The sequence below is a fragment of the Glycine soja genome, chromosome 10 (assembly GCF_004193775.1).
Source record: "Glycine soja cultivar W05 chromosome 10, ASM419377v2, whole genome shotgun sequence".
NCBI classification, from domain to species: domain Eukaryota; kingdom Viridiplantae; phylum Streptophyta; class Magnoliopsida; order Fabales; family Fabaceae; genus Glycine; species Glycine soja.
Window position 1 is genome coordinate 40,336,917 of NC_041011.1, and position 24,564 is coordinate 40,361,480.

A 24,564-nucleotide genomic window follows, 5' to 3' on the forward strand; every position below is an offset into this window, starting at 1 on the left:
ATTACGATGACATTAATCCTTAATTTGTAAAAAACATTCACCTCCTTTGAAGTGACATCATATAGTAACTCTTTAAAATTATTGTATTCTTCTTCATCTATACATAATTTGAATACTAATCTTTCTATAAAAAAATAACAAAAAAATCTTTTTAAAATTATTGTATTTTTCTTCATCTGTACATGATTTGAATACTATTCTTTCTATCCAAAATAACAAAAAAACACACATAAAAAAGCACAAACTTTACTAATAATGCATGGTGGAATTGCTACTAATATAGGATAATACAATGTATCTTTATTTTTGCAACATACAATTGTTTTTGCCTTCTAAAAAATTGAGTGTTGAGCTATGAAAGAAGCCATGAGGTGTCTCCTCTAGTTACCAAAGTAATGTCACCTATCTTGCATGGGGTGCGCAACACTTTGTCAAACAAATAAGGATGTGTTTCACTTGATCAAACAAATAAGGATTTGTGTCACTTGATCAAACAAATAAGGATTTGAATGTTTATTTAAAAACTAGAAAATATGTAAGTATCATTTGAGAATACCTTTGAGGAAAGTAAGTGTAATTTTTCCTATTTTTTATTGGTATTTCACTATCATTATTTTCAAATTTTTATAAAAATACCGTGATTTTTTTGCTGAATGATAATAATACTATGATGCTCTCTATTATTTTATTTTTAAGGTTATGAAATTTTACGTCATTAATCAATAAAAAATAATTGTATATGATTTTTTCAAAAATTAATTTAAAAATCAACAAACTTATTATACTACTGATAACTACAAAATTTGAGTTAATTTGATAGTCAATTTTGGCTAAGAATAACTATAATTTCTTCACATTATTGTTGTTTTTAATGAAATAATGAAGAAATTAATATCTTTGTAATTTTTTACTAGCAGAAGTCAAAAGAAAAAGATTTCAAATGCTTTGAAGGAAAATTGATGTAAAAACTAAAAGAAGAAACCTTAAAGAAAAGTAGGAAAAAGTTGACAACTCGCTTAGCGCACGAAACAAACCCAGCGCGTGTGCTCGCTCAGCGGTCAGCTAAGGCCCACGAAAAAGCCCAAGGTTGTGCCTAGTGCGAACACCGTGCTAAGTCTGTGATTAAACCGCCATTCTTGGTAAGTCCAAGAGTGTGCACCCAATGCGAAGTCAGCCTGAAAAAGTAAGCTACATTGGACCTAAAATGGAGTAGAAAGCAAAAGAGAAAGTCTTAGAGCTCTCTAGTGAAGAAATCCAAAGCCTGAGCACCTCTAATAGGGGAAACCCTCCTTCTATAGTCATTCGTCTCTTTCTTTCTTTTATCCATCCAAGTCCTTCATCCATCCATATTAACCCCTAAAGTGTAAAGTCTTTTATGACTATGAGAGACTAAACTTCATTCTTGGGAGTTTGGTAGACCAACTCTTGTAATGTAAATCATTTATATATTGTTTATGGGGTAATACATTGAAAAATGATTATTTTTCTAAAGAATTTGGGAAGAGTATCTAAATAAAATAATTGCTAGAAATAGATTGATATTTGGTTTGCTCAATTTATGCATCTCTAATCTTAATGCGATTTGTTATTTTATCTTTGCAAAGAAATTTGGCAAAAAAGAATAAACAAATTAGGCTCTTCATGTGGAAAACAAACTAAAGATAAAGTGTCTTAGTAGATGTGGGTGGAAACCGGAATTTAAATTATTATTTTTTTGTCATCTTTTTCTTTTCCTCTTACCCCAATTTTCACACTTACAATTTCTTGTCTCTTCCACTTCTTTTAGTTTCTCAATAATTAGGTTTGCATCACTTCAAATACAACCAAAGTCCATGTGGATTCGACACTAGGACTTCCGAATCTTTTACTACTTAAAACGAATTGATACACTTGCCAAGGAATTAACAACTACAATTTGTAATTAAATGTCATTTGCATATACTAATAGACATTCATATATTTTCTATAAAAAAAAATAAAATAAAATAGTGTTTAATTAAACACAACACAGTAAAATTTCACTTCTTTTTTTTCTCTGTTGAAATCATTTATAGTTAACAACCAAATTATTGATCTTATTGTTGTAGTGGGAGAAAAGTAAAAAAAAAATCACTTCCAAAGAATATTTATGTTTTCATTCAATAATAGATCCAATGCAAATCACCAAAAATGGCGGGAACAACAACATGCACTGTTTTGAAAGAATTACAGAAGCTAAATTTTATTTCCTTCACCAAAAAAGAATTGAATAAAAAAATGTATTGAGTATAAAAGCTGGCTAATGAAACTAAATGGAACATAGCTAGCTATCCGGTTAGTTCAATCACGCGATCACTTGAACCCCATACACCACCTGAACCCTGCTTTTGCTTTGCATTCAAGGCAGCCTGCTCAGATGCATTTTTTTGTCGCTGGAGGAGTTCAAGTTCTTTTTGTAGCGTCCCAATTGTTTGGAGCTTCTGACTTAATTCAACAACCTCCTCCTATCATCCCAAATACTATCTTTCAGCGGAAAAAATAAATAATCAAATTCTTTCATCAATAATAAAAGGGGACAAACACCAAACTTCTAAAGCAACCTTAAATAGACAAACTAGACCATAAATAACAAAGATTCTCCCGTGCAAGTATGCATCACCAAATACTCTCTACATCAAAAGTACTCCCACCCCACACAACCTATTCCATTTTTCATTTAGGAGACATAAGTTATTTCATCATGACTTTTTCTCCAACAATACATCATACTGTGAGTTGGGTCCACTGGAGAGATCAGGCTAACTTTTTAGACATCATGTACTTTCATTATTCATAGTTTCACTTCTCAATGTAATGATAGTGAATGTTCATAGACACTTTTTCATGATGATTAACAGAGGATGGTTGTCAGAAGCATTAATGATTACCTCAAGTTTGAAACACTTTGACTGTTCAGAAGCAAGTTAACCATGTATTGATTGGAGTTCCTGCACTCTCAGTGCGATAAAAGTGAGGACACCTTGATATCATTATAGGATAATATAGAAATTTTCTTTATAGATCTCATGCATTCTACTTATATTTATTAATGTATTATTAGAAACACTATTTTCACCATATAACTTAAGTCCTTTCTTAGCCCTACATAAATAAGGGAGTTGTCATGCCATATTGAAATTATTAGACTTTAACACCATCATTTACTAATACTTCACCCATGCATTATATTCAATGTGTACCAATAACATAATAGCCCCCTGATCCCCAAAAAAAAACATAATAGCCCATTTCATCTGTTTCAAAAATAAAAAAGGAGCTTCAACAATTAAAGTAGTTACTTTGCAAAGGTCAGAGTTACGAGTTTCAGCTTCTGATAGCTCTTGCTTTAGTTGAAGAGTTTGCAACTTGTCCTTGTGGAGCGATGATTTCAATTCTTCTTTCTCAGCCTTTAGGACAATTATAAGATCACTTTTTGATTTCAGCAATATACAAAAAAATAAAATGGGAAAGTGGTGACTAGTAAGTATTGAAATGAAATGCGCCAAATACAAGATATGAATTATGATGTAATTAGAATAATCCACACGAAATTTGCAGTAGTTGAACAGTAAAATAGGAATCCACTATCTACAAATGCATGTACAGTGTATAGGTTTGGAGTTTCTTATGAGCTTCCAAATGATTTTTCATAACTATTTTAGCATTGGTCTTAAGATCAACAAGAAGTGAAATATCACACAATCTGCCCAACAACGTTGGCTAGATGTGCTGGTCTAGTTAGCCAAGTGAAATAGGACATGGTTACAATGATACATACTATTGAATCAACATTGTCCACGGCAAGTTCCTTAATCCATTTGTGGCCTGTTTCAGACTCCAGATTTCGGGTAGCATTTGTGGCATTATGCACACCATAAACACTATTTGGGATGGAGTTTTCTATTAGTTTTGATTGCAAGGTTGATATGTGGCTTGATTTAAGGACATAGACCTAAATGCAACAAACTACATCAGGGGAGAGAGAAAAATAAAACACCAAAACAAAGCAGAAAAGGCCAAGATTTTGAAATAATCTTTTGTTCTTCACCTCATTATTGTAACGTCCATTGTATCCTCTAAATGATAAAAGGGTGTCTTCACCATCATATGAGCTTACAACCAAACTCGAGCCCTACAATGGGAAACTAAAATTTTGCCATATCTTAAGCATAAAGCACAAAAAACTATGTGAAAAGTATGGGTATCTTCCTGATGAATGATGATAGCATTGAGTTAACAAGGAACATTTAATTAGAATTTATGGCACAAACAATCCTATAAAAAAGCATATAACAAAAGGGAGAAGTTAAAAAATAGAACTCTTGATAAAAACATTTATACATCACGGGACAATAACCACTTAGAGGGTTATTTAAACTAATATATTATACATAATAATCCGTTCAAGCGGTTATTTTCTCTACATGGCTAATATTTTTAACAAGAATTCATTATTTGGAATTCTCCCATGATAAAATGTCCCTACACAATTAAAGTTACCTCACTAGCAACAGGAACACGCCCTTGAACAGAAGTTACCACAACAGTCTCCGAGACCCCTGTTGAATAGCAAGGAATATAATTTGAAACGGGGCATGTATAGCTATAATATCCTTAAATCTAAAATCAACAATAAATTTGCAACAACCTAGGTGATAAAGCCATATGGATGCATAACTTATTAGGTATATGTTGGCATTGGAGTGAGTTAGTTGGACCGGGTTAATCAGAAGATACAGGGTACGTCGTTGCCTATAAATAAGAAGGATTGAGAAGGAGAGGCATTTTGTCATTTGAGAGAAAATCAAGACCTTTCAGCATTGGGAGGTGTAGACCCTCAAAGTTCTACAATGATGTAAGAAGGAAAGATTTTCCTTATTATTTGTACTAAGATATTGGGTTTCTGTCATAACTACAATAGAAGTTGTTTTGTTTCCCTTCACAGTTCACAATGATCCAAATGAAACAATAATGTTTTTACTCGTAAACTCTCTTTCACAATGAACAATAAGCATTAAAATTTTCCACAAATAAGCACTTCTATTGTTACTTCAATTCATAATCAAATGATAGATTAGTCCTTTATAATTTTTACTTCCCTTTTTAAAGTCATGAATTTATACCTGTTACTGTAACTCCAAAATCTGTTATAAGGATCAAGACAACAAAAATTGGCAACTAACCTCCTTCATCTATGGAATTAGGGGAGATAGATGCAAACAGAAGTAAGTCATCTTGTAAAATAAGTGCTTGTTTGAATTTACTCTCTACTCTAACTGTCCAAGTAATAGATTCTGTTGGGGTCCTAGGGGAGGGATGTTTGGATAAAAGGTTAGTTTTTACCAGAGAATGCATATGGAGTAATTCATTGATTTGTCATTTTCTTAAAGTTAATAGATTTACAGATTAAACAATGCATTATAAAGTATTTATCTAAGGTCACAATTAATCACACCAAATGTATTTATTTGATTAAACTAGTTTAATTGGTTTATTACACACACAGACACACTCAAACATGAACACAAGCATGTTTGTATGTTTGAAGGCATGCCCAACCAGTTAACTTTGCAACACCACCATCAGAAAACTAGTTTTATTTATTTATTTAATTTGACCTCTAAAAGAATAGACATGTGTACTATGTGAATTGCAAAAAAGTCATACCACTCTTATTGTCACCTCCGCCAACAATGAACCAGTTCTCCCCTACTATCACCCAATTGTGTTGGTCGAGACCATTCCATCTGTGTAGTTCACATAAATGATTAGATGAAGATGATTTTTCTGGTTCACAACTTAATATAAAAGGCTATGGTCTTAAAGTTTGCATATCGAGAACATGTAAGTCAATGTAGCAAGTTGCATGTGAACCCCCACCGAAGATAAGCAAGTATTGCTCCACATGAACAGTCGCAACATAATCGGACCTTGGAGAAGGAGGCACCCCACTACCAATTAAGACTTCTTTAGCATCAAGCATTAACATGCTTCCTTTTTCATTCTTTCATCTCTATATAGGAATACAAAACCAATATATAGCATATTCGACACTCATGAAAATGAGTAACATAATTACCATGCATCAAAACCAGCTTTTGGCATAAGCAAAAACGTAAGTTGGAAAACAAAGTCAAACTTCAATTTGCACCTGTGAATTTTTTTTTGGTTTACACCCTTAAAACATTAACATCTCCCAACATATCAATTAAAACTTCCATACCCACCCCCACCCAACAAAAAAAAGGTAAAATAAAAAGAAATTGAGAGAGAAAGGTTGCTTCAGGAAACTTCTTACACAACATCAATTTCATCCAACAGAATGATGAGACATACAACATTATTAACATTTGCATACCTTGTATACTTTCATTAGGATCTTTTGTATGCCCAACAATTGATAGGAGCTTATTTTCCCATGGAATCTATGGTAACAAAATTTCAATCATTAAAATCCAAAATATTCCAGAATTAGTACAAGTAGCAGAGAAGATGAAGCAAGGTTTTCAAGTGAGAAATAAACTTCTTCAATACAAACCAGGGAATGTCCAGCACAAGGGAATGTTACTAAGGATGAGTCAGCAGATTCAACAACCTAAGCTTCAATCTTAGACCAAGCCCAACTTCTAAAATTTATATTTTTACCTCAAATCTGGCTTTTGGACGTTGACCAGGTACTGGAGGTGTAATCCATTGGTCATAGACTCCGACTGAACCAAAGCTTTCAATAACAACATCTTTATCTTGAGTTCTAACTTGACTTCCATTCTCAGTGGAAATGGTTTTTATCTCTGGATACGTGTTTCCATTCTCAATGATTGGATCAACTTTGGAATTGTGCTGTAAAACCATCACAACATAGTGGAAGGAGGAGAGATTATGTTAACAGTAGCAGCAAAAGTAAAGAAAACATGTTTCTTTTTGCATTTCTCTTTATGTGACTGCTAAACGACATGTCTCTTACATTAAATCAACTCTAAATATCAAATCCTAAATGCTATAAGATTATAGGAATAAATTAACAGATGATTTACAATAAAATTATTCAAATGACTAGAAGACACATCTGGTGGGTGAAAGAAAGAAGAATCATATATATATATATAGCCTTGGTAATACATACATTCATTAGCACATCAACAACAGGGTCTACAGCAGAGTTAGATGCTCTTGAATACCTACCAGGATTTTCTTCCTCCTACACAACAAAGTAAAATAAGAATGAAAGAAATCAGCTACCACTATGCATTATACACGTAAAAAAAAGTGAAATAAAATTAATAGCATGACCTTCGATATTTTAACAAAAAGGTGCATGGCTTCTGTGCAAGACATGTTTCCAAGTTGGTTCCAGTTGCATCAACAACTACAACTTTTAATGATATTCTTTATGATGAAACATAAAAAGGAATGCAACAACACAAATTGCAACACTACTAGCAATATAATTTTTTACGACACCTATTCTACGACAGTTGTTAGTGGAACCGCCTTAAAAAATGAGCTGGTGGCATTTTTGTAATTATTGTAATGAAAAATGTCTTTTATGATGCACATTCTAAGACGGTTATTGAAAATCACCTTGGTAAAAAATTGTCTTAATTCAACTGAAAAAAATTAAAAGCCCTATAACCAGTTGGAACTCTGTCGTGCACCTCCGTACTCTACCTCGACATCTCTCCAACTTTCCCGGTCGGCCTACGTGCAGTGAAAGTGATTCTTGAAGTCTGCCTCCCGTCGTGCAGTGAAAATGTCTACTCCAGCGCGCGTCACTCGTCGAAGCGCTTTTGATTCAGTGAAGCCCTCCCTCGCGTCATCACCCTCTGAGGTTTGTTCATTGTTCCTTTGAATTTATATTGTTGTTTCTTTGCATAGATAGATTGATTGAAGCCATTCTTCCTTGTCTTTTTCTCGAGCACAGGTTTGTAATCAACCTGATATCTGAAACATGCACAGGAGTCTAAAAACATAAAGATAGCATCTGCAAGTGCCTCAAATCTTGGGATACCTCCATCCTCTTTGATGTCCTTTTTGGAAAAGATGCTGGATAGATATTACTCTTTTTTTCTCCCCCTAAATAATGATATTGTGAAAAGAGTTGGCTAGGAAGCATAGAAACATATACCAGAATATTAATCCTCTGTAACTAGTGTCTAGTGGTGGTTTCTTAAAATGAACATTTTAAAAGTTTAGACTATACAATGGTGAAATTCTTCATAAGGAAAGGACATGGTTAATTGAGCTAAGTTTATGAATATAGTGTTTCAGAAGTTCTTAAGGAGCCTTCTTGATCTCATGGTTCTTATTTATTCTTTCTTACATTAGAGATCATTAAGTGTCATTGAGTGATGTTTTTCTATTTGTAACATTCATATAGCAAGATTCCTGCACATTTTGTTGAAATTAATTTGATATTAATATCACAGATTGTGCTTATTTGGATACCTGGGCACTCAATATAGTCATGTGCATGATATTAGACATTTGAGCATTACATTTTGAGTAGTATTAGTAAGTGTTAACCCCATATTTAAATGGTGGGCTAGTATTGTGGACAGATTACAATTACATGCTCTAATAAAAAAAGGTTATGAGAACTCTACAACTACTTCAATAAGTTAGGCAGAAGATGTTATTTACCCTATTTTTAATATGCCATGTTGTATCAAATCATTTTCTTATTAATAAATCTCATGTCATTCTTATTGGCATAAATTGACTGTTTTTGTGAATGTACTGTGTTGAATAACCTCATCTGTATATTGGCATATGATTAAAAAAATCCATTGGTTATTAATCTTTTTCTTTCGTTCTTTCCCTCTTTTTGATAAGAATCCTGCAATCTCTGGTGTTGTCTTAGAAGATTTTGACTCTGTCTTTGTCAATAAGTTCTACCATAGCATCTTGATGATTTATGTGAGCTACTCTATGCTCTTAGCATTATTGTCTTTTTCTTGCTCGTCTTATCCTTAATTGTTGCCTCTTATGTCACATGCATTCTTATTTTTGCATAAATAATGCAACAAATGTAAATTCATCAACTATAGTTGTTGTTGCTTCTCTCATTGCCCAAACCCTTTACATGCTCGCTAGTGAAACTCAAGATGTACAAAATTCAACTCTAGCGGCTATAAATGTTAATGTCTCACTTGTTGAACAACTTATGGGTTGTTTGTTGGATTGTGATCCTGGTCTTTCTTGTGAATTGGTGACAAAATATATTTCACCCATGTTAACCTGTCCAAGCCATTACATAGGTGTTATCTTGGACTAACCTTCATCTACACCATATACAGGATACATCTACACTGTCTTAGAAAGTGTACACTTTCTAAGACAGTCCTTACCTGAGATCGTCTTAAAAAGTCTTAGATATACAACTTTCTAAGACGGTTGTTTGCTAATAACCATATTAAAAAGTATCATTTCTAAGACGGTCTGAGATATGAACTGTCTTAAAAGAGATATTTTCTAAGATGATTGTTAACAAACAACCGTCTTAAAAAGTTGTCTATCTAAGACTTTCTAAGACGGTCTCAGGTAAAGACCATCTTAGAAAGTATCCTTCCTAAAACGGTTGTTAGCAAACAATCGTTTTAGAAATTTTGACTTTTCTACGACAGTTGTTTTATAACTGTCGTTAAAAGTCTCAACTTTCAGCGACGTTTGATATAAAGATAATTGGTAATTATCGTTAAATGTTTCTATTAACCGTCGTTAAATGTCTGTTTTGCAGTAGTACAAGAATAATATAAAATGAAGCGTTGATAAAAACTAATGTAGTATAAATAACAAAATATCAGCATAATGTATATGGCATAAAGAAGCATGGTAAAATTTGCATTGTGCATAAGTTGATATATATATAAAAACTTATAGAGACTAGAGAAAGCAAAGGAAGCTTGAATGTTAAAAGCACACAAACCTGGCCCATTTGCTACGCTCCACAAGTTTCCATGAGCTGGGTTCAGGGATGCTACAAGGTCTTATACTAGCCTAGCAAATGAAGCATTAAGGGAATGTTTTGGATTAAGATTTCAAAGAATTTAAAAAAAAAAAGAAATTTATAAAAAAGTTTTGTAATATTTGATCAAGATTTTTAAATAATATAAATAAGTCTTATTGTATTTAATTAAGACTTTTAAGATTTTTTAAGATAGACAACAAAATTCAGTGGTATTTCATTAGTATTTTTTATAACTTATAAAAGTCTTTTGGTATAAAAAAATATATAAATTTTGATGGATTATTTTTTAAGAAAGATTTCGATGAATTTTATCAGAATTTTTAGTATAAAATATCTATTAAACAATCTCACTCAAATCCTTGTATTTTTGCAATTTTTTATTGTTTAACCAATTTTCTTTTTTCTCATCACACACTCTATTTTCTCTTTAATATTCTTCAAGATGCGTGTGTCATATATATTTTTTCTATTAATTTGGAATTAAAAAAATGTCAAATATACTCCTTTTCTCTGAATTTTTCCTTTGTTTTTTAAATTATAAATTATTGTTTGTCTTATGTGCTAAAACTAATCATGTTTTTCTTACACTGACTATGTTTGTCATATGCTCGACACAATATTTTTGTGACTGTCATTTATATATCTTAGTGACCTTCCTACCCATTTTTCATCTTCACTACTCCTTTCTAGTACATGCTTGTTATTGCACTCATTTAAACATGTCATTAGATTTATCATGAAATAATTATAATAATAAAAAAATTAGAAAACCAACATATAATTTTAAATCCATTATTCAAATCCAAAAATGAGAATGAGAAGATGCTATTGTAAGAAATATTAGTATAGGAGGATTAAAAAAATTATATTGATTTCACTTTCTTTGATATAAACCACATCATTTCTTATTATTTTTTTTCACCAACTCTTGTAATTTTAAATATCTTTTTAAAAATTCACAAAATTCTTTCAAATCTTATAAAAATCTATAAAGTCCTATGAAATCCTTTAAATTCTTTGGCTTAATTAATATTTTAATCTCTGGGTTTGGGGGTATGTTTTCTTAGTCCTTGAAATTTAAAAATATTTTTTTTAGTCTTTGAATTTTGACGAATTACTTTTTTTTAGTTCTTGACACAATAAATTAACACTTTATGACTGTGACGGTTTTTTAACACTATGATAGTTTTAAAATGCAAGTTCAAACGGTTAAATAATAAATAAAAACTAATTTATGAAGTCTAAAAATGGTCACAAAATATTAATTTATTATACTTGACACTAAAAAGAGCAATTTGTCAAAATTCAAGAACAAAAAAAAGTAATTTTAATTTTTAGAAACTAAACAAAGCACACATCCCAAATTCAAAAACTAAAACAGTAATTAAATCTTGTTTAAAACTAGTTTTGATGGCAAAGATCAATTTTTATACTTATTTTAAAATTTGTTAAAACTAGTTTGGTAAGAAAATGGATTGATTTTTCAAATTAAATCATCATGGTGGTTCATTTTGAATTTAAATTTTAAAATTATCATAAAATATTAAGAAATCATCACAAAATATTAAAAATTAACATAAAGTGTCAATTTATTATATTATTGACTAAAAAAATAATTTGTCAAAATTCAGAAACTAAAAGAAATATTTTTAAATTTCAAGGAAAAAAAACACAATCTAAATTTAAGAACTAAAACAATAAATTAAACCAAATTCCTATAATATAAATTCATTAAAATTCAAACTAACATAAAAATTTTATAAAAAAATTCATAAATTATATTTTTCTTACCTAATCTTTAAAAGATAATCTTTTAAAATCCTGATTCAATACTCCTAAATTTACACGAAATCCTCACAAACAAATCCCTACTTCAACCCCATATAATATTAATAGTACATCAAATAAAACAACAAAAACATATTTGATACGAGGGAGCTAAATCCACATAAACGGTGGGATGGATGGATCACGGCATTGGCAAATCAACATTTCATTCCTAGGTGTTTTAATTTTAAAATCCACTTATGTTGATTTGCTGCATTTCATCATAACCTATGGAATTGCAGGCTAGGCATATAATAAGACAATTAATTAAGTCCTGTAAATTCTTTACATTATTATTACTGTTACGCTAATTCACTCCATGCAAGAATAAAAATGCAAAATTAAACCCATACATATTGACGTGAATTGGAGTTGTGAAATTGCGCGGCAAAAGAGAATTGACGAGATCGAGTAGGTACCTGCTGATAGAGGTTGTAGAGGAGAGCGGTGGAGTTGGAGAACTTGGAAGTGATAAAGTTGGAGGGAGAGGTGAATCCGTCGAATCCAACGTAAGAGGCCGCAGCGTAGAACCGCTCTGGGTATTGCAGACCCGAGCTTGCTCTCGCCATCTTCATTCACTCCGATTCAATTCTCAGATCCTCCTACACTTTATCAATAATCAATATCAATGTGATGCCTCGTTTTTCTTCTTGCCTTGCTACTCAAGATTACAATACAACACAAATGGAGTGGCGTTTTGTGGCGTGAGCAAGGTGTAATTATTAACTCGTCTCAGTTGTATGCTACACAAATCTGCCATAATGAGCCTAAATTCAGCATTAATCCCCCAAGGTTTCAGTAACCGCACACTGTTATGGTCCTCGATCGCTTGTAATTTTTCATTTATGCGAATTCTTTTGTCTGTAAGTCTGATATGGCCCTTCCTCAAGAAAAACATGACTTTGACTTCTCACTTTATATTTAGGGTTTTACATTTTTATTATGTCTTTCCTGATAGTGGGCAATAGATCATCTTTAGGGAGAAAAAAAAAAACTACACATGATCTAATATAATGATTTTACCGTTTTCTCTTAACATTAATTTTAATATATATTATTAATTATTAATAGAATTTATTAAAAGTGTAATATCTCATGTAATAATTATTTTATTGTACAAGATTAATTTCCCCATATAATGATACTTGCTTTTTCATTGAAAGAAACTGTCGGTGCAAGCAAAATCATAGTAAATGAGTAATAAAAAACAAAAATTTATGCATGCAAGTTAATACTGTTTTTTTATTAGTGGGAAAATGTATAAATGCAAGTTAAAACTTGTAAGTAGGAGACTAGTAAGAACATCTACAATTTATAGTTGTTTAGATGGGTTGTGTATCATAATTTTATGGATCTTACAATTCTACATAGATTTGAATACTCTATATGAAATATACTCTAATACTAAGGTTGTTGAAGTGAGTAAGATTAACTTGATTTTGCGGGTCTTATATTTTTTTTGAAAAATATTTTGTTTATGATATAATTTTATTATGCAACGATTTTTATATAAACAACATCATGTGTTCTAGTGCAAAAAAAGGTTAAGCAATGTTATTTAAAGTTAAATAACTTATGTAAGTACTCTCACAGAAGATGCTTTAAAAATAATCTTGTAAGTAGGAGTGGTATTTTTTCTTTCCCTTTATTATTTTTAATTCAATGCTATGATAGAAATGAGGATTAAACTTGTTATTTTATGTCAAAAAAGAACTCATGCAATCTCATAAATTATTTGAATGCAATAACATTTTTGGAGGCAATATTGCTTAAGTTATATAGAATCATTATGAAAAACAAAAAAATATATAGAATTATTATGAATGGTAAAACTTAAGTAAATTAAAACAATTTTACCTTAGTTGATTTTGATCTTTTTGTGGCCAAATATTTTGTTTGTAAAATGCAACCAAACAAGGGCTAAACTCAACATGGGAATTGATATTGGCCTCTACAATAATGAGCAAACAACTTTTTTACCCTTTTCTCCTGCCTTTACCTTCTTCTCTCCTAACCCATCACCTCCATACGTAGCCATCTTCATCGTTGACCTCCTTGGTGTTGCGCATCATCCTACCTTGTCTCCTCCATGCCATGCCCCACCACCACTCACCAAATACCAAAACCACCCCACACTAGTGAAATTTGTGTGGGACCTCCTCACCGACTAGATTTGAACCCAACGCCACTTTAGACTCCAATCTCGTGGCCACCGCAAAACCACCCCTGCATCATCATTATCAAACACCACCGTGACACTTCTCCTTTTCGATCATGGCGGAAGGCATGAATATCAATGTTGGTGCCGGTGCTAGTGTGCTGGCATTAGGTGAAGTGGAGGTGTTGTTTGGGTCGGGGTGCGAAAAGGTGCTCAACGAAAATACAATTCCTATTTAATATTCAATAAAATAGAATTGAGTTTTCATTTCATTGTAGGGGTTAAAAAAAACTGCACAATAGAAGTACGATTTTGTTGTATAATATGGGAAAGGGTAGTTTTGGAAACTAAAAAATGTGGGGGGGGGGGGGGCAATAGCAACCCCTACTCAACGCAGGTGTTGCGGCACAACAATTTGGGCCGGGTCACACGTTGCACCACCTATGCCCGATATCGATTACTTTTGGAGTTGTTTCTCTGCTCCGAAGACCTAAACAAAAAGCCAAGCAGTTCATGTACATTCACACACTGCAGGTGCGCCAAACTCGAACTACCCTAAACGACGCCGCATTCAAATTTCCGCCACCGACGCATTAACCCCTTCCAAGCCCCGACGGTTCCCGAGTGGTGATGGCGGAAACGCACGAAGACACCCCGAAAGAAACCGTTCACAAAGAAGAAGAAGAAGAGGACCAAAGCTTCGAAGAGCTCGGCGTGGACGCTCGTCTCCTTCGCGCCCTAATCAAGAAAAGAATCGAGAAACCTACTCCAATTCAGCGCGTCGCGATTCCACTCATTCTGGTAACACTTTTTTTTCCAACTTCAACAATCTCTATTCACCGTTCAGCTTCACTTTCGCTAAACTAGTTCACTTGCTGTTTTCAGGAAGGTAAGGACGTGGTTGCACGCGCCAAAACAGGTTCGGGAAAGACACTCGCGTACCTTCTCCCGTTGCTTCAGAAACTGTTTACTGCTAACTCTGATCGGAAGAAACTCGCGCCAAATGCTTTTGTTCTTGTTCCTACTCGCGAACTAAGTCAACAGGTGCATTTACTTGTTTCAATTTCTATTATTATTTTTTTAAAATTTAATTTGGATAGAAATTGATTTCGTGTTATTTCAGGTATATGCGGAAGTGAAGTCTCTGGTTGAATTATGCAGAGTTCAGCTGAAAGTTGTGCAGTTGAATAGTAACATGCTTGCTAATGACTTGGTTGGTTATTGTTCCAAATTCTCGTTTGTTTGTTGTCATTATTTTAGGAGGAAGTTAAAGTTAATTTCTGCACCTGATACACGCTTGAACGTTTTTATTTCTGTTTTGTTTTTGTTTTAGAATGTGCATTGTTGTAATTGTCTCTGAATTGTGTTTTTTTTTTTTTTGCAGCGGGCAGCATTGGCTGGACCTCCTGATATTTTGATCTCCACTCCTGCTTGTGTTGCGAAGTGTTTGTCCTGTGGCGTACTTCAGGCGGCATCCATTAATGCATCGCTTGAAACTCTTGTTCTTGATGAGGTGAAATCAGATATTGTGAATTGTTTGTTTAAAATCTATATTTATTTTACTGTCTATTTCTGAAACAACTATCATAGTGTTTTATTCATGTTGAGTTATATCCAGAGCAATTTCATTTTACAGATGTGTCAATAGCACTAACACCACTTGGTATCCAAAATATTGTTGGGCCATTGATTTGCTATTTTCACGTTTTGGTAGCTATTGAACAATCCTTGATACTACTTCTTGTTTGCATTTGGGATGTGATTGATATTCAAAATAATGTTTCAGGCAGATCTTCTATTATCATATGGGTATGAAAATGATATTAAAGCTTTAACACCTCACGTACCCAGAAGTTGCCAGTGTCTTCTTATGTCTGCAACATCAAGGTGTGTTATTTCTGGTGTTTACTTCCACTTATGATATTTTCATGTTTTCTGTCATTCTCAAATTTTAAGAAATATTTATTATGTTAATTTTGATGTGTTTAAATGAGATATCAAATAACTTTGGATTAATCTAAAATTTTGCACATATGATCCATATGATAAAATAATTTAATCTGGTGGAGTCTTGGGATAAAATGATCTAGTAAAAAAGTTATTAAATGGTGTGTGAGTGTAACTTAAACTAGGGATAGTAGTGCTGCCATGCTTGGTTGTTTTTCTGCTAATCTTGGCATTAACACACACTTTATGCTGAATTAGTTGGGGCTATGATGGCTATTGAATTTGCCTTCAACAATGGTTGGCCAAAGTTGTGGTTGGAGTGTGATTCTCTGCTGGTGGTTAAAGTGTTTTCTTCTGATAACATTGTTCCTTGGGATATTAGGAATAGATGAAAATTTTTATATAGTTTCCTGAAAAGTTTGCATTTTGTAGTGGGTCACATTTATCGTGAGGGCAACACTTGTGCACATAGGTAGCCTCTTACGGTGCTTACATACAGGGTTTTTTGTGGTGGGATCTTATTCCTACTTTTCTTTCTGGTGATTTTTCTAGGAATAGAATGGGTATTCCCAGTTATAGATTCAGGTAGTTTTCTCTTCATGGGTTTGGCCCTTGTCCCCCCATGCTTTTGTAATTGGTTCTTCTATTTTAATATATTCTTGGTGTGATGCAGAGCTTGGTATTGTTTGGGGTGCTAACCTGGTTAGGATGCATTTCACTACTGTTTTGCTCTTGCTTAAAAAAAATTTACACTAGTGTGAACCAATTCATTTTCGTCCTCTTAGAATGTGCCTTGTTGTTTCTTCATATTAGATAATATGAAACTGAGAACAAACATGACGATTTTACTTGCACATTTGAAGAGTATATTCTATGCTAGCTAACGACAAAATGAAATATTGTCTCTGTAAAGTTTTGCTGGCCAAGTGTTTTCCCATGTATGGTCATTGACCATTCTGTGGCATTATTTTAGGATTAGGATTACATATATTATGTCCATTTGTTTAACCTCTCATCTATTATAAATTTATTTTTTTCTAATATACTGTCTGCAGTGCTGATGTGGACAAACTAAAGAAGTTGATTCTGCACAACCCCTTTATTTTGACTTTGCCTGAAGTGGGAAATCATAAGGATGAGGTCATTCCTAAAAATGTTCAGCAATTCTGGGTAATAAATGCTACCTGCTTTACATTATGAAGTTAACTGCATTAAGTTAGTTGTTCATTGTATCTTAAAAAATATTGCATAATTTCTCTCTATAGAGGGGGGAAGGGTTACTGCATTTTTATATTTGGAATCTGTCTTTTTCATTGATACTAAAAGGAAATGAACCATTCTGGCTAAAGTTTGATTTAGAGGGAGAAGGGTTTAACACTTAAAAGATAAAAATGTCATTCAGTTTAGTGATCTTAAAAAAAGTTTGTTTCTATGAATTTAAAATATTTGATATTGTTACGTTTCTCCCTAGAGCATGTTTGAAAGCTATCACTTTGCACAATAGATTTTAGGTCGTGTTTTTCTTCCGTTATTTTTTTTTTCATTTATGCTTGTATCTTTCTGAGTCAACATTTTTTTTCTGTGGAATTGATCAGGTTTTAACTGTTTTCATTAAATATTTTTGTGTCAGATCTCATGTCCTGCCAGTGATAAGTTACTTTACATCCTTGCTGTGTTGAAATTGGGGTTGGTCCAAAAGAAAGTTCTGATATTCACAAATACCATAGACATGAGTTTCAGGTTGAAACTTTTCTTGGAAAAGGTATGTTTGATATATAACTATTCATGAACATTCACTTGATAGATTTTCAGCTTTAGGTATGTGTTAGATATATAGCTTTTTATGTATATTACATGTTAGGGTCCATGTCTCATTCAATATCTAATCATGCTATACGCATAAGCCTGGTATTTCATCATATAAACTGTATTATCTTTTTGTTATGGCAAACGATATCAATAGGATTACGGGCATCTAGCTCGTAAGTTGCATTCTCTCTTTGTTTCAGCACACAATGTTGGGTCCCATTATAGAATCCATAATGAAAACGCAATCAAATATACCATGAGAAGTAAAATTACATCAGTCTATCAAGGCTATATTTTATTATTCTATCTCAAATCTTTCATCATTAAGTTCAATGTCATCACAATTTAAAAGTAAAATCAATATTTGCTCAAATCGTACACAAAATCATCACCACTACCACTTTGAAATATAGAATTTCATAGTAGAAGAAATTTAATGGAAGAATTATTAAAGGGTAAATGACTACTTTCGTCCCTAGAAGTTTTAAGCAGTGACAATTCAGTCCTTAAAAGAACAAAATTTTTAATTTAGTCTCTAAATCAAATGTGTAAAAAGTGTGGCAATTTGTTAAGTTTTCATGGACCATTTTGTTATTAAGCTTTAATGTTCAAGGACTAATTTGACATTAAGTTGCAAAGTTTAGGGACTAATTTATTTAGTTGTACGGAAGAACTTATAAAATCTAGAAAGTTAACTCCTAGAATTTTGAAGAAACACATAAAATCTAGGATTTAACTTTCTACTACTCAATAACCACACTCACTACCCATGCATTCGATAAAATGAATTTCCAATACAAATGAGTTGTAGGCTTATCTCAAAGAATTCCAAATAGGCAAGTTCCTATAAGAATTCCAAATGAGTTGTAGGTTTAACTTTCTACTACTCAAAGCAACAACTACTGACCTTTACTTCTCATGGAAGCAAAGATTTGGGGTCAGAAAGTAAGAAGTGAAGGAAAAATTGATGAAAGAAAATGCAAATGCAAAGTTGATATTTGGCCTCCATGCGGGCTTATTCCTGTAAAAATAAGCTTCCTCTTTTTCTTTCCTTTTTTTCAATACCTAGTTCACTAAGTGAAACAAGGCATTTCAATGTGTCATACTCAATACATACATCAAAATTAGCAAAAGTGTGATTTTTTTTATATTTTGATTTGTATTGATTTTCATACTGTATCAGTTTAATGGATAATACACTTCTATGCTTTGAATCCCCCCCCGCCCCTCCCTCTTAATTTATTTGCTCAAATGTTTGGATTAAGATTTAAATCAACTTTGGAATATCCTGAAGTAGGTTGAATTTTTTAGCTAATTTTTTTTTCTACTGCTATGCTTCTAGGCTATTATAGTTGCAGTGGGATTATTTTGTAGTCATTATTTCTTCCTCTCTCTCATTTCCCCACTTTATCCTTGTAGTTTGGAATCAGATCTGCTGTTTTAAATCCCGAGTTGCCTCAGAATTCTCGTCTCCATATTCTTGAGGTATGCAATGTTATCCAGTTCCTTCTTTCATTGCTAAGACTTTTCTACTTAACCTGGTGCTACAGCATTTCTTGCCAACTAAGCATAAGAAATTCAAGTTTTCTTCAAAAAGTGATTTATTATCAATTCATTATAATTTTTGGATCTTCATTTTCTCACATGATTTTGACAAACCTATTTTTATCAGGAATTCAATGCGGGCCTGTTTGATTATCTAATTGCAACAGATCTTAGCCAGTCAAAGGAAAAGGATGAAGTGCCTAAGGAAAGTATTGTTGGATCACGGAAGTCTAGAAAACATGCTAAAATAAAATTAGATTCTGAATTTGGAGTTGTAAGGGGAATTGACTTTAAAAATGTATACACGGTACGCAAGTCTTCTCTTATATCTTTCTGTTATGTTTGAATTTAACGTTGATATGTATGAAAATTTTGCTCTACATATGCTATTTTTAGTAAGAGTTGTATACTATGTTAATTGGTAATTTTCATCTTCTGGTTTATATCCATGTTTCATGGGGAGAGTGCCTGTTCACCAAAACCAGTTAGTTAATGCTTTCTCTTGTTGATGAACAGGTTATAAACTTTGAAATGCCTCAGAGTGTTGCAGGATATGTACATCGAATTGGACGTACAGGAAGAGCATACAATTCTGGTGCTTCTGTCTCTCTGGTGAGTTTCTTGGACAACAAATCCCCCTTTTCCCATTACATAAATTCCAAAATGCATTATTAGTTGCATTTTGCTCTCTAGCCTGTCTTGGTCCATTGGGTATTCTATCCTAGGTGGCACCAAGGCCCAAACTGCATAATGCTGTGTCACTTAGATATTTGTTTGTTTCATCTCAGGTTTCCACGGATGAAATGGATACTTTAGAAGAAATAAGATCTTTTGTTGGGGATGATGAAAACAAAGGCACAAATTCCATTGCTGAGTTTCCCCTCCTCACCAAGAATGCAGTTGAATCTTTACGGTACAGGGCTGAGGTAATGTATTATTTCCTTTACTCTTGATGAAAAACTAAAATAGGATTCCATTGATGCATCAAATCTACGAGAGCCTTTTTGGTTGACTTGGTATATTTTTCCCTTCAGGATTCGAATTAATTAATTCTCTTATGTGTCAATTTTTTTTTTCAAAGTTTGTGACCACAAAAATGAGAAACATCCTTTTGTGATCTTGTCATTTGTGTCAGCATCTTGCACATATTATCATCTGTTTTTCTTTTCTTAAATGAATAATGTATAGAATATATTTTGCACCTTCTGCTCTTTTCTGCCTTTAGGTGGATATGCTATCGTGCCTAAGTAGATTTGGTGTATCTAGCTGCTTTTGTAAATAATAATGATGATTGACTTTTTCTTGCAGGATGTTGCAAAGAGTGTGACTAGAATTGCTGTCCGAGAGTCACGAGCCCAGGATCTGAGGAATGAAATTTTGAACTCTGAAAAGTGAGTGCCCGGTATTGCATTTGGTATGAGAACTGTAACTATGATCTAAGTTCATTCCCTTTCTAATTCATTTGTGCACAACTGTGCTTTTATTTTAGGTTGAAAGCCCACTTCGAAACTAATCCAAAAGACCTAGGTAATGTAATAGGTTGATATTATTGTTAAAATACCATTGTCATTTATTTTATTTAAAATTTTATGTTTGAAGTTAAATTTAAAGGATTGAAATTGTAATTGAACAGATCTACTGAAGCATGACAAAATTTTGAGCAAGAATGCCCCACCTCCTCACCTACGGGATGTGCCTGAGTACCTATTAGACAAACCAACGAAAGAGGCAAGGGAAATGGTCAAGCTTGCAAGGGATGCAATGGGAAATAATAATCGCCGCAAGGGATCCAAGAGAAAATTAAGAAAAGAAGGAGACCCTCTGAAGGCTATCTATGCTACGGTATGATTAACCTTTACCCATCGACTTTACCTTTTATGCCAATTTTGAATCTTTAATCATGAAGGTTAAGAGAAGGAACCTGTGTAGTGTGTAGAGGAGGGAAAATAAGGGATGCCTAAAAAAATTATGAATGGAAGCTTATAAAATATGAAGTACAAATACATACAATGTTGCACAGATCTAAAGATAATGGCGAAGAGTGTCATTAGTTGTTACTTTTTTGTTATACTATTTCTGTATTCTGTTTGACTTTTATACGTTTTTGTCAGGCGTCATCAAAAAGACCGCACAAAGCTAGGAAGACTGGTGGAAGCGATAGCCTAAATAGCAGTGATAGGCATAAACACAAAAAGAATAAGGGTATTTGATTGATTTGCCCGTTTCCTACAAAGCCTTATAACAGGCTCAATTTTGTTGTAATTTAGGTCCAAATATCGTAAAACGAAAAACAGTACAGTATTGGAATTGTTGTTTCCTTTATACCGCGTAGGGCCTGAAGTTATTGCTCATTACTAAGTTAAATTATGCTAATTGAAACTAGAATTTCGCTTTCGTCCATGTCTCTTGTCTCGCATGGCATGTGGCATGCGGAAGATCATATTGGTGACACTAGAATGTCTTCCCTTGCCATTCCAAGAACGTTACTGCAGTTGTTGTGGCTTAGTCGGTTTTATTTTTACAATTATTAAAAGCTGTTTATAATTTAAAAATGTCTTACGAAACTTATACAAATTATTAAGTTTATTGTTTTGTAAGAAAACAGTGTTGAAGTTTAAAATAATAAAAAGAAAAAAACAAGTATATTAAAAAAAACAAGTTAGATAACCTTTTAAATTCTCTAATTGTTTTTTTTTAAATAATTTAGCAACTAATTAATTTAATCTATCTTTTATTTGTGAAATAAAGTTTAGGTGCGAAATGGGAAAGTATTATAAAAACTTTATAATCAATTACTTTGAAAAAAATAATTTTATTTTATACCAAAAGAGTTTTTTACTCTCCCATTTCAGACCTTTTCTTTTTTCCATCACATACCTTTCTTTCTTCCTTAAAGGCCATAACGTTGGTAGAGTAATTGGCCATCTCTTTCTTTCAATCTTACACGCTTTTCATATGATCCTAATAATGATGCGTTCATATCACGAAGTCACTACAATCTATCGTATAAGCCTACATCACCTAATCAATGTAGTCCATAATTCCATTTCCCATTAGGTTCGGAGGTTCTAGCTAAAAACCAAGCCATCATAAAGGAATAGATCTGAGCATGAAGGGAGTTCTAGCTGGGTCGGGACCAACGATAAAGTCAAAGTATTAAAAGACCTTTCTATTGGCACCAAGACTATTGCAGGCAATTTTGAAAAAATATCTAACTTACTGAAGAAAAAAGATAGAGAAAGGAATAGTAATGTTTGAAATGCTATATAGATGTCACTAGACGAAAGCTTATCTTTTATAAACTTCAAGTTAGGATTATGAAAATTTTGACCATCTCTTAATGAGCAGGAGCAAGAAGAAACTAATGCATGAAAGACTAGCTTATATAGCTTTAGATATGTGAAAATTTTCTATATAGGAGGACAAGAAACTAGAATCCATTAGCTATTAAATATTGAAAATTTTACATTAGTTATTTTTTTTTATCCAAACCTTATGATTTATTTGTCATCTTTCTCATTGACTCATGTAATTTTAAAGGTTTTCTAGAAAATCAAGAAGTACTTTAAAATCTTATAAATCTATAAAAATTCTTTTAAATCTTATAAATTCATACTTTATAAATTTATTGAGAAACAAACTATAAAATAATAATGATAAAAATATTTTAAAAAAATATTAATAGCAATTACCTTCCTACAAAATCTATTAAAAACCATAAGAATAGTCATGCAAAAAGAAAAAAACACTTTTAAAATCCTTATTGAATACAACCCATTACAAGTTTTTTTATTAATTAGGATTTGGAAAGATTTTAAAAGTCTTCTTTTTAATAAAAAAAAAAGTCTTGTGATATTTAATTAAGATTTTTTTAAAAAGATAAAAAAATGTTATGATATTCAATAAAGTTTTTAAAATACTTTTAAATTAAGTCTAGTTAATTTTATAAAAATATTAATTAAATATCACAAATCTTAGTTAGATATTGTTAATTTAAAACCAAATATATCCTTACTTAATTACTCATTTTAAAAATAAATTTGCTCTAAAAGAGTTATTTTTAAAAATGGTTATTCTCATATCCACTATAAATAAACTTGTTTCAGTTTTCAAATTTAAAGATATAATTGATTTTTAAAAAATATATTTTTAAATAATACAAGAATTTGATAAAAATGTATTGACAACTTTTATACTGACATATAATTATTATGAAAGGTTATGTTTAGTATAAGAAACTCATGAATATGATGAACTAAAATTTGAATATTCGGTGAGAAAAGTATTTATGTTTAGTATTCAATTATATCTTGAATTGGAATTCTCTATGAAAGATGATAAAGTGATAGAAAAAAAAATACATATTATCACATGAGAAAAAGGGATTATACATTGAAAGTATAGTTACATAGTTATTCAATCCTAAATCCTAATCAATCATGTATAATAAATTTGTTAATTTTTAAAATAATTATTTTAAAATAATCAAATAAAACTTATTATGTATAATAAATTTATTAATTTTTAAAATAATTATTTTAAAATAATTAAATGATAATTTATTATTGGATGATAGTATAAACATATGTAAGCATTAAACTCTTACCACATTATACATAATAAGTTTATTTATTTTTAAAATAAAAATATATTTAAGATGATTTATGATTAATTAACAAAGTAAAAGTATTTTCATTAAAAAAACAAAAAAAACTTATAATTTAATTATACGTGATTATTTATGGAGCAATCATAGACAAGTTGTCACTGTTATTAATAAATGATAAGAAGATTACAATCCCAACTAACTTAACAAATATTGTGTAAGATCAAATTTAAACTATTAAAATTCATTGGAAGATTTTGCAGAAAAGATTAACTAAAATAAATAAATTTTACATTATTATTCAATTTATAAATTACCTATATATTAAATTTATTAACTTTGTAATAGTAATTATTTAAAATAATCACACTTAAAAAAATTAACACAGTTTCTTATCAATCCATAGTCCCCCTCTTGTATATGTTTTTTGTATAATGACTCTTATTTCCGAACGTGTAATTTGTTTACAAATATGTCATTGAAAATTTAGTTCTCAAGTGTTCTCAAGTGTAAAAAATACTATAAATATATTCGGATGTTAGAAAAAATTTATAATGATTACACTAAAATGATCGAATTAGTACTTTAATATTTTTTTTTTAACTTAACTCATCCCAACTGTATGTTTAAAATTTCAATTTGATTGGTAACTGAAAACTCATATTATAGAATTAAAGTTAAAGAAGT

General features: G+C 31.7%; 1 protein-coding gene and 1 pseudogene across 1 annotated transcript; one reads left to right on the forward strand and one right to left on the reverse strand.

Moving 5' to 3' along the window:
- Positions 1 to 2,306: 2,306 nt before the first annotated feature.
- LOC114371752 lies at positions 2,307 to 12,387 on the reverse strand (annotated as a pseudogene).
- Positions 12,388 to 14,445: 2,058 nt separating this feature from the next.
- Positions 14,446 to 21,749, forward strand: LOC114372385 (DEAD-box ATP-dependent RNA helicase 16). Its single transcript, XM_028329903.1, has 15 exons — positions 14,446 to 14,771; positions 14,856 to 15,014; positions 15,094 to 15,183; positions 15,355 to 15,483; positions 15,757 to 15,857; positions 16,973 to 17,087; positions 17,548 to 17,679; positions 19,146 to 19,211; positions 19,399 to 19,578; positions 19,788 to 19,883; positions 20,060 to 20,197; positions 20,580 to 20,662; positions 20,761 to 20,798; positions 20,905 to 21,113; positions 21,383 to 21,749. The coding sequence occupies exons 1-15, from the start codon at positions 14,601 to 14,603 to the stop codon at positions 21,479 to 21,481; spliced, it is 1,806 nt and encodes a 601-aa protein (XP_028185704.1). The 5' UTR covers positions 14,446 to 14,600; the 3' UTR covers positions 21,482 to 21,749.
- The last annotated feature ends 2,815 nt before the right edge of the window (positions 21,750 to 24,564 follow it).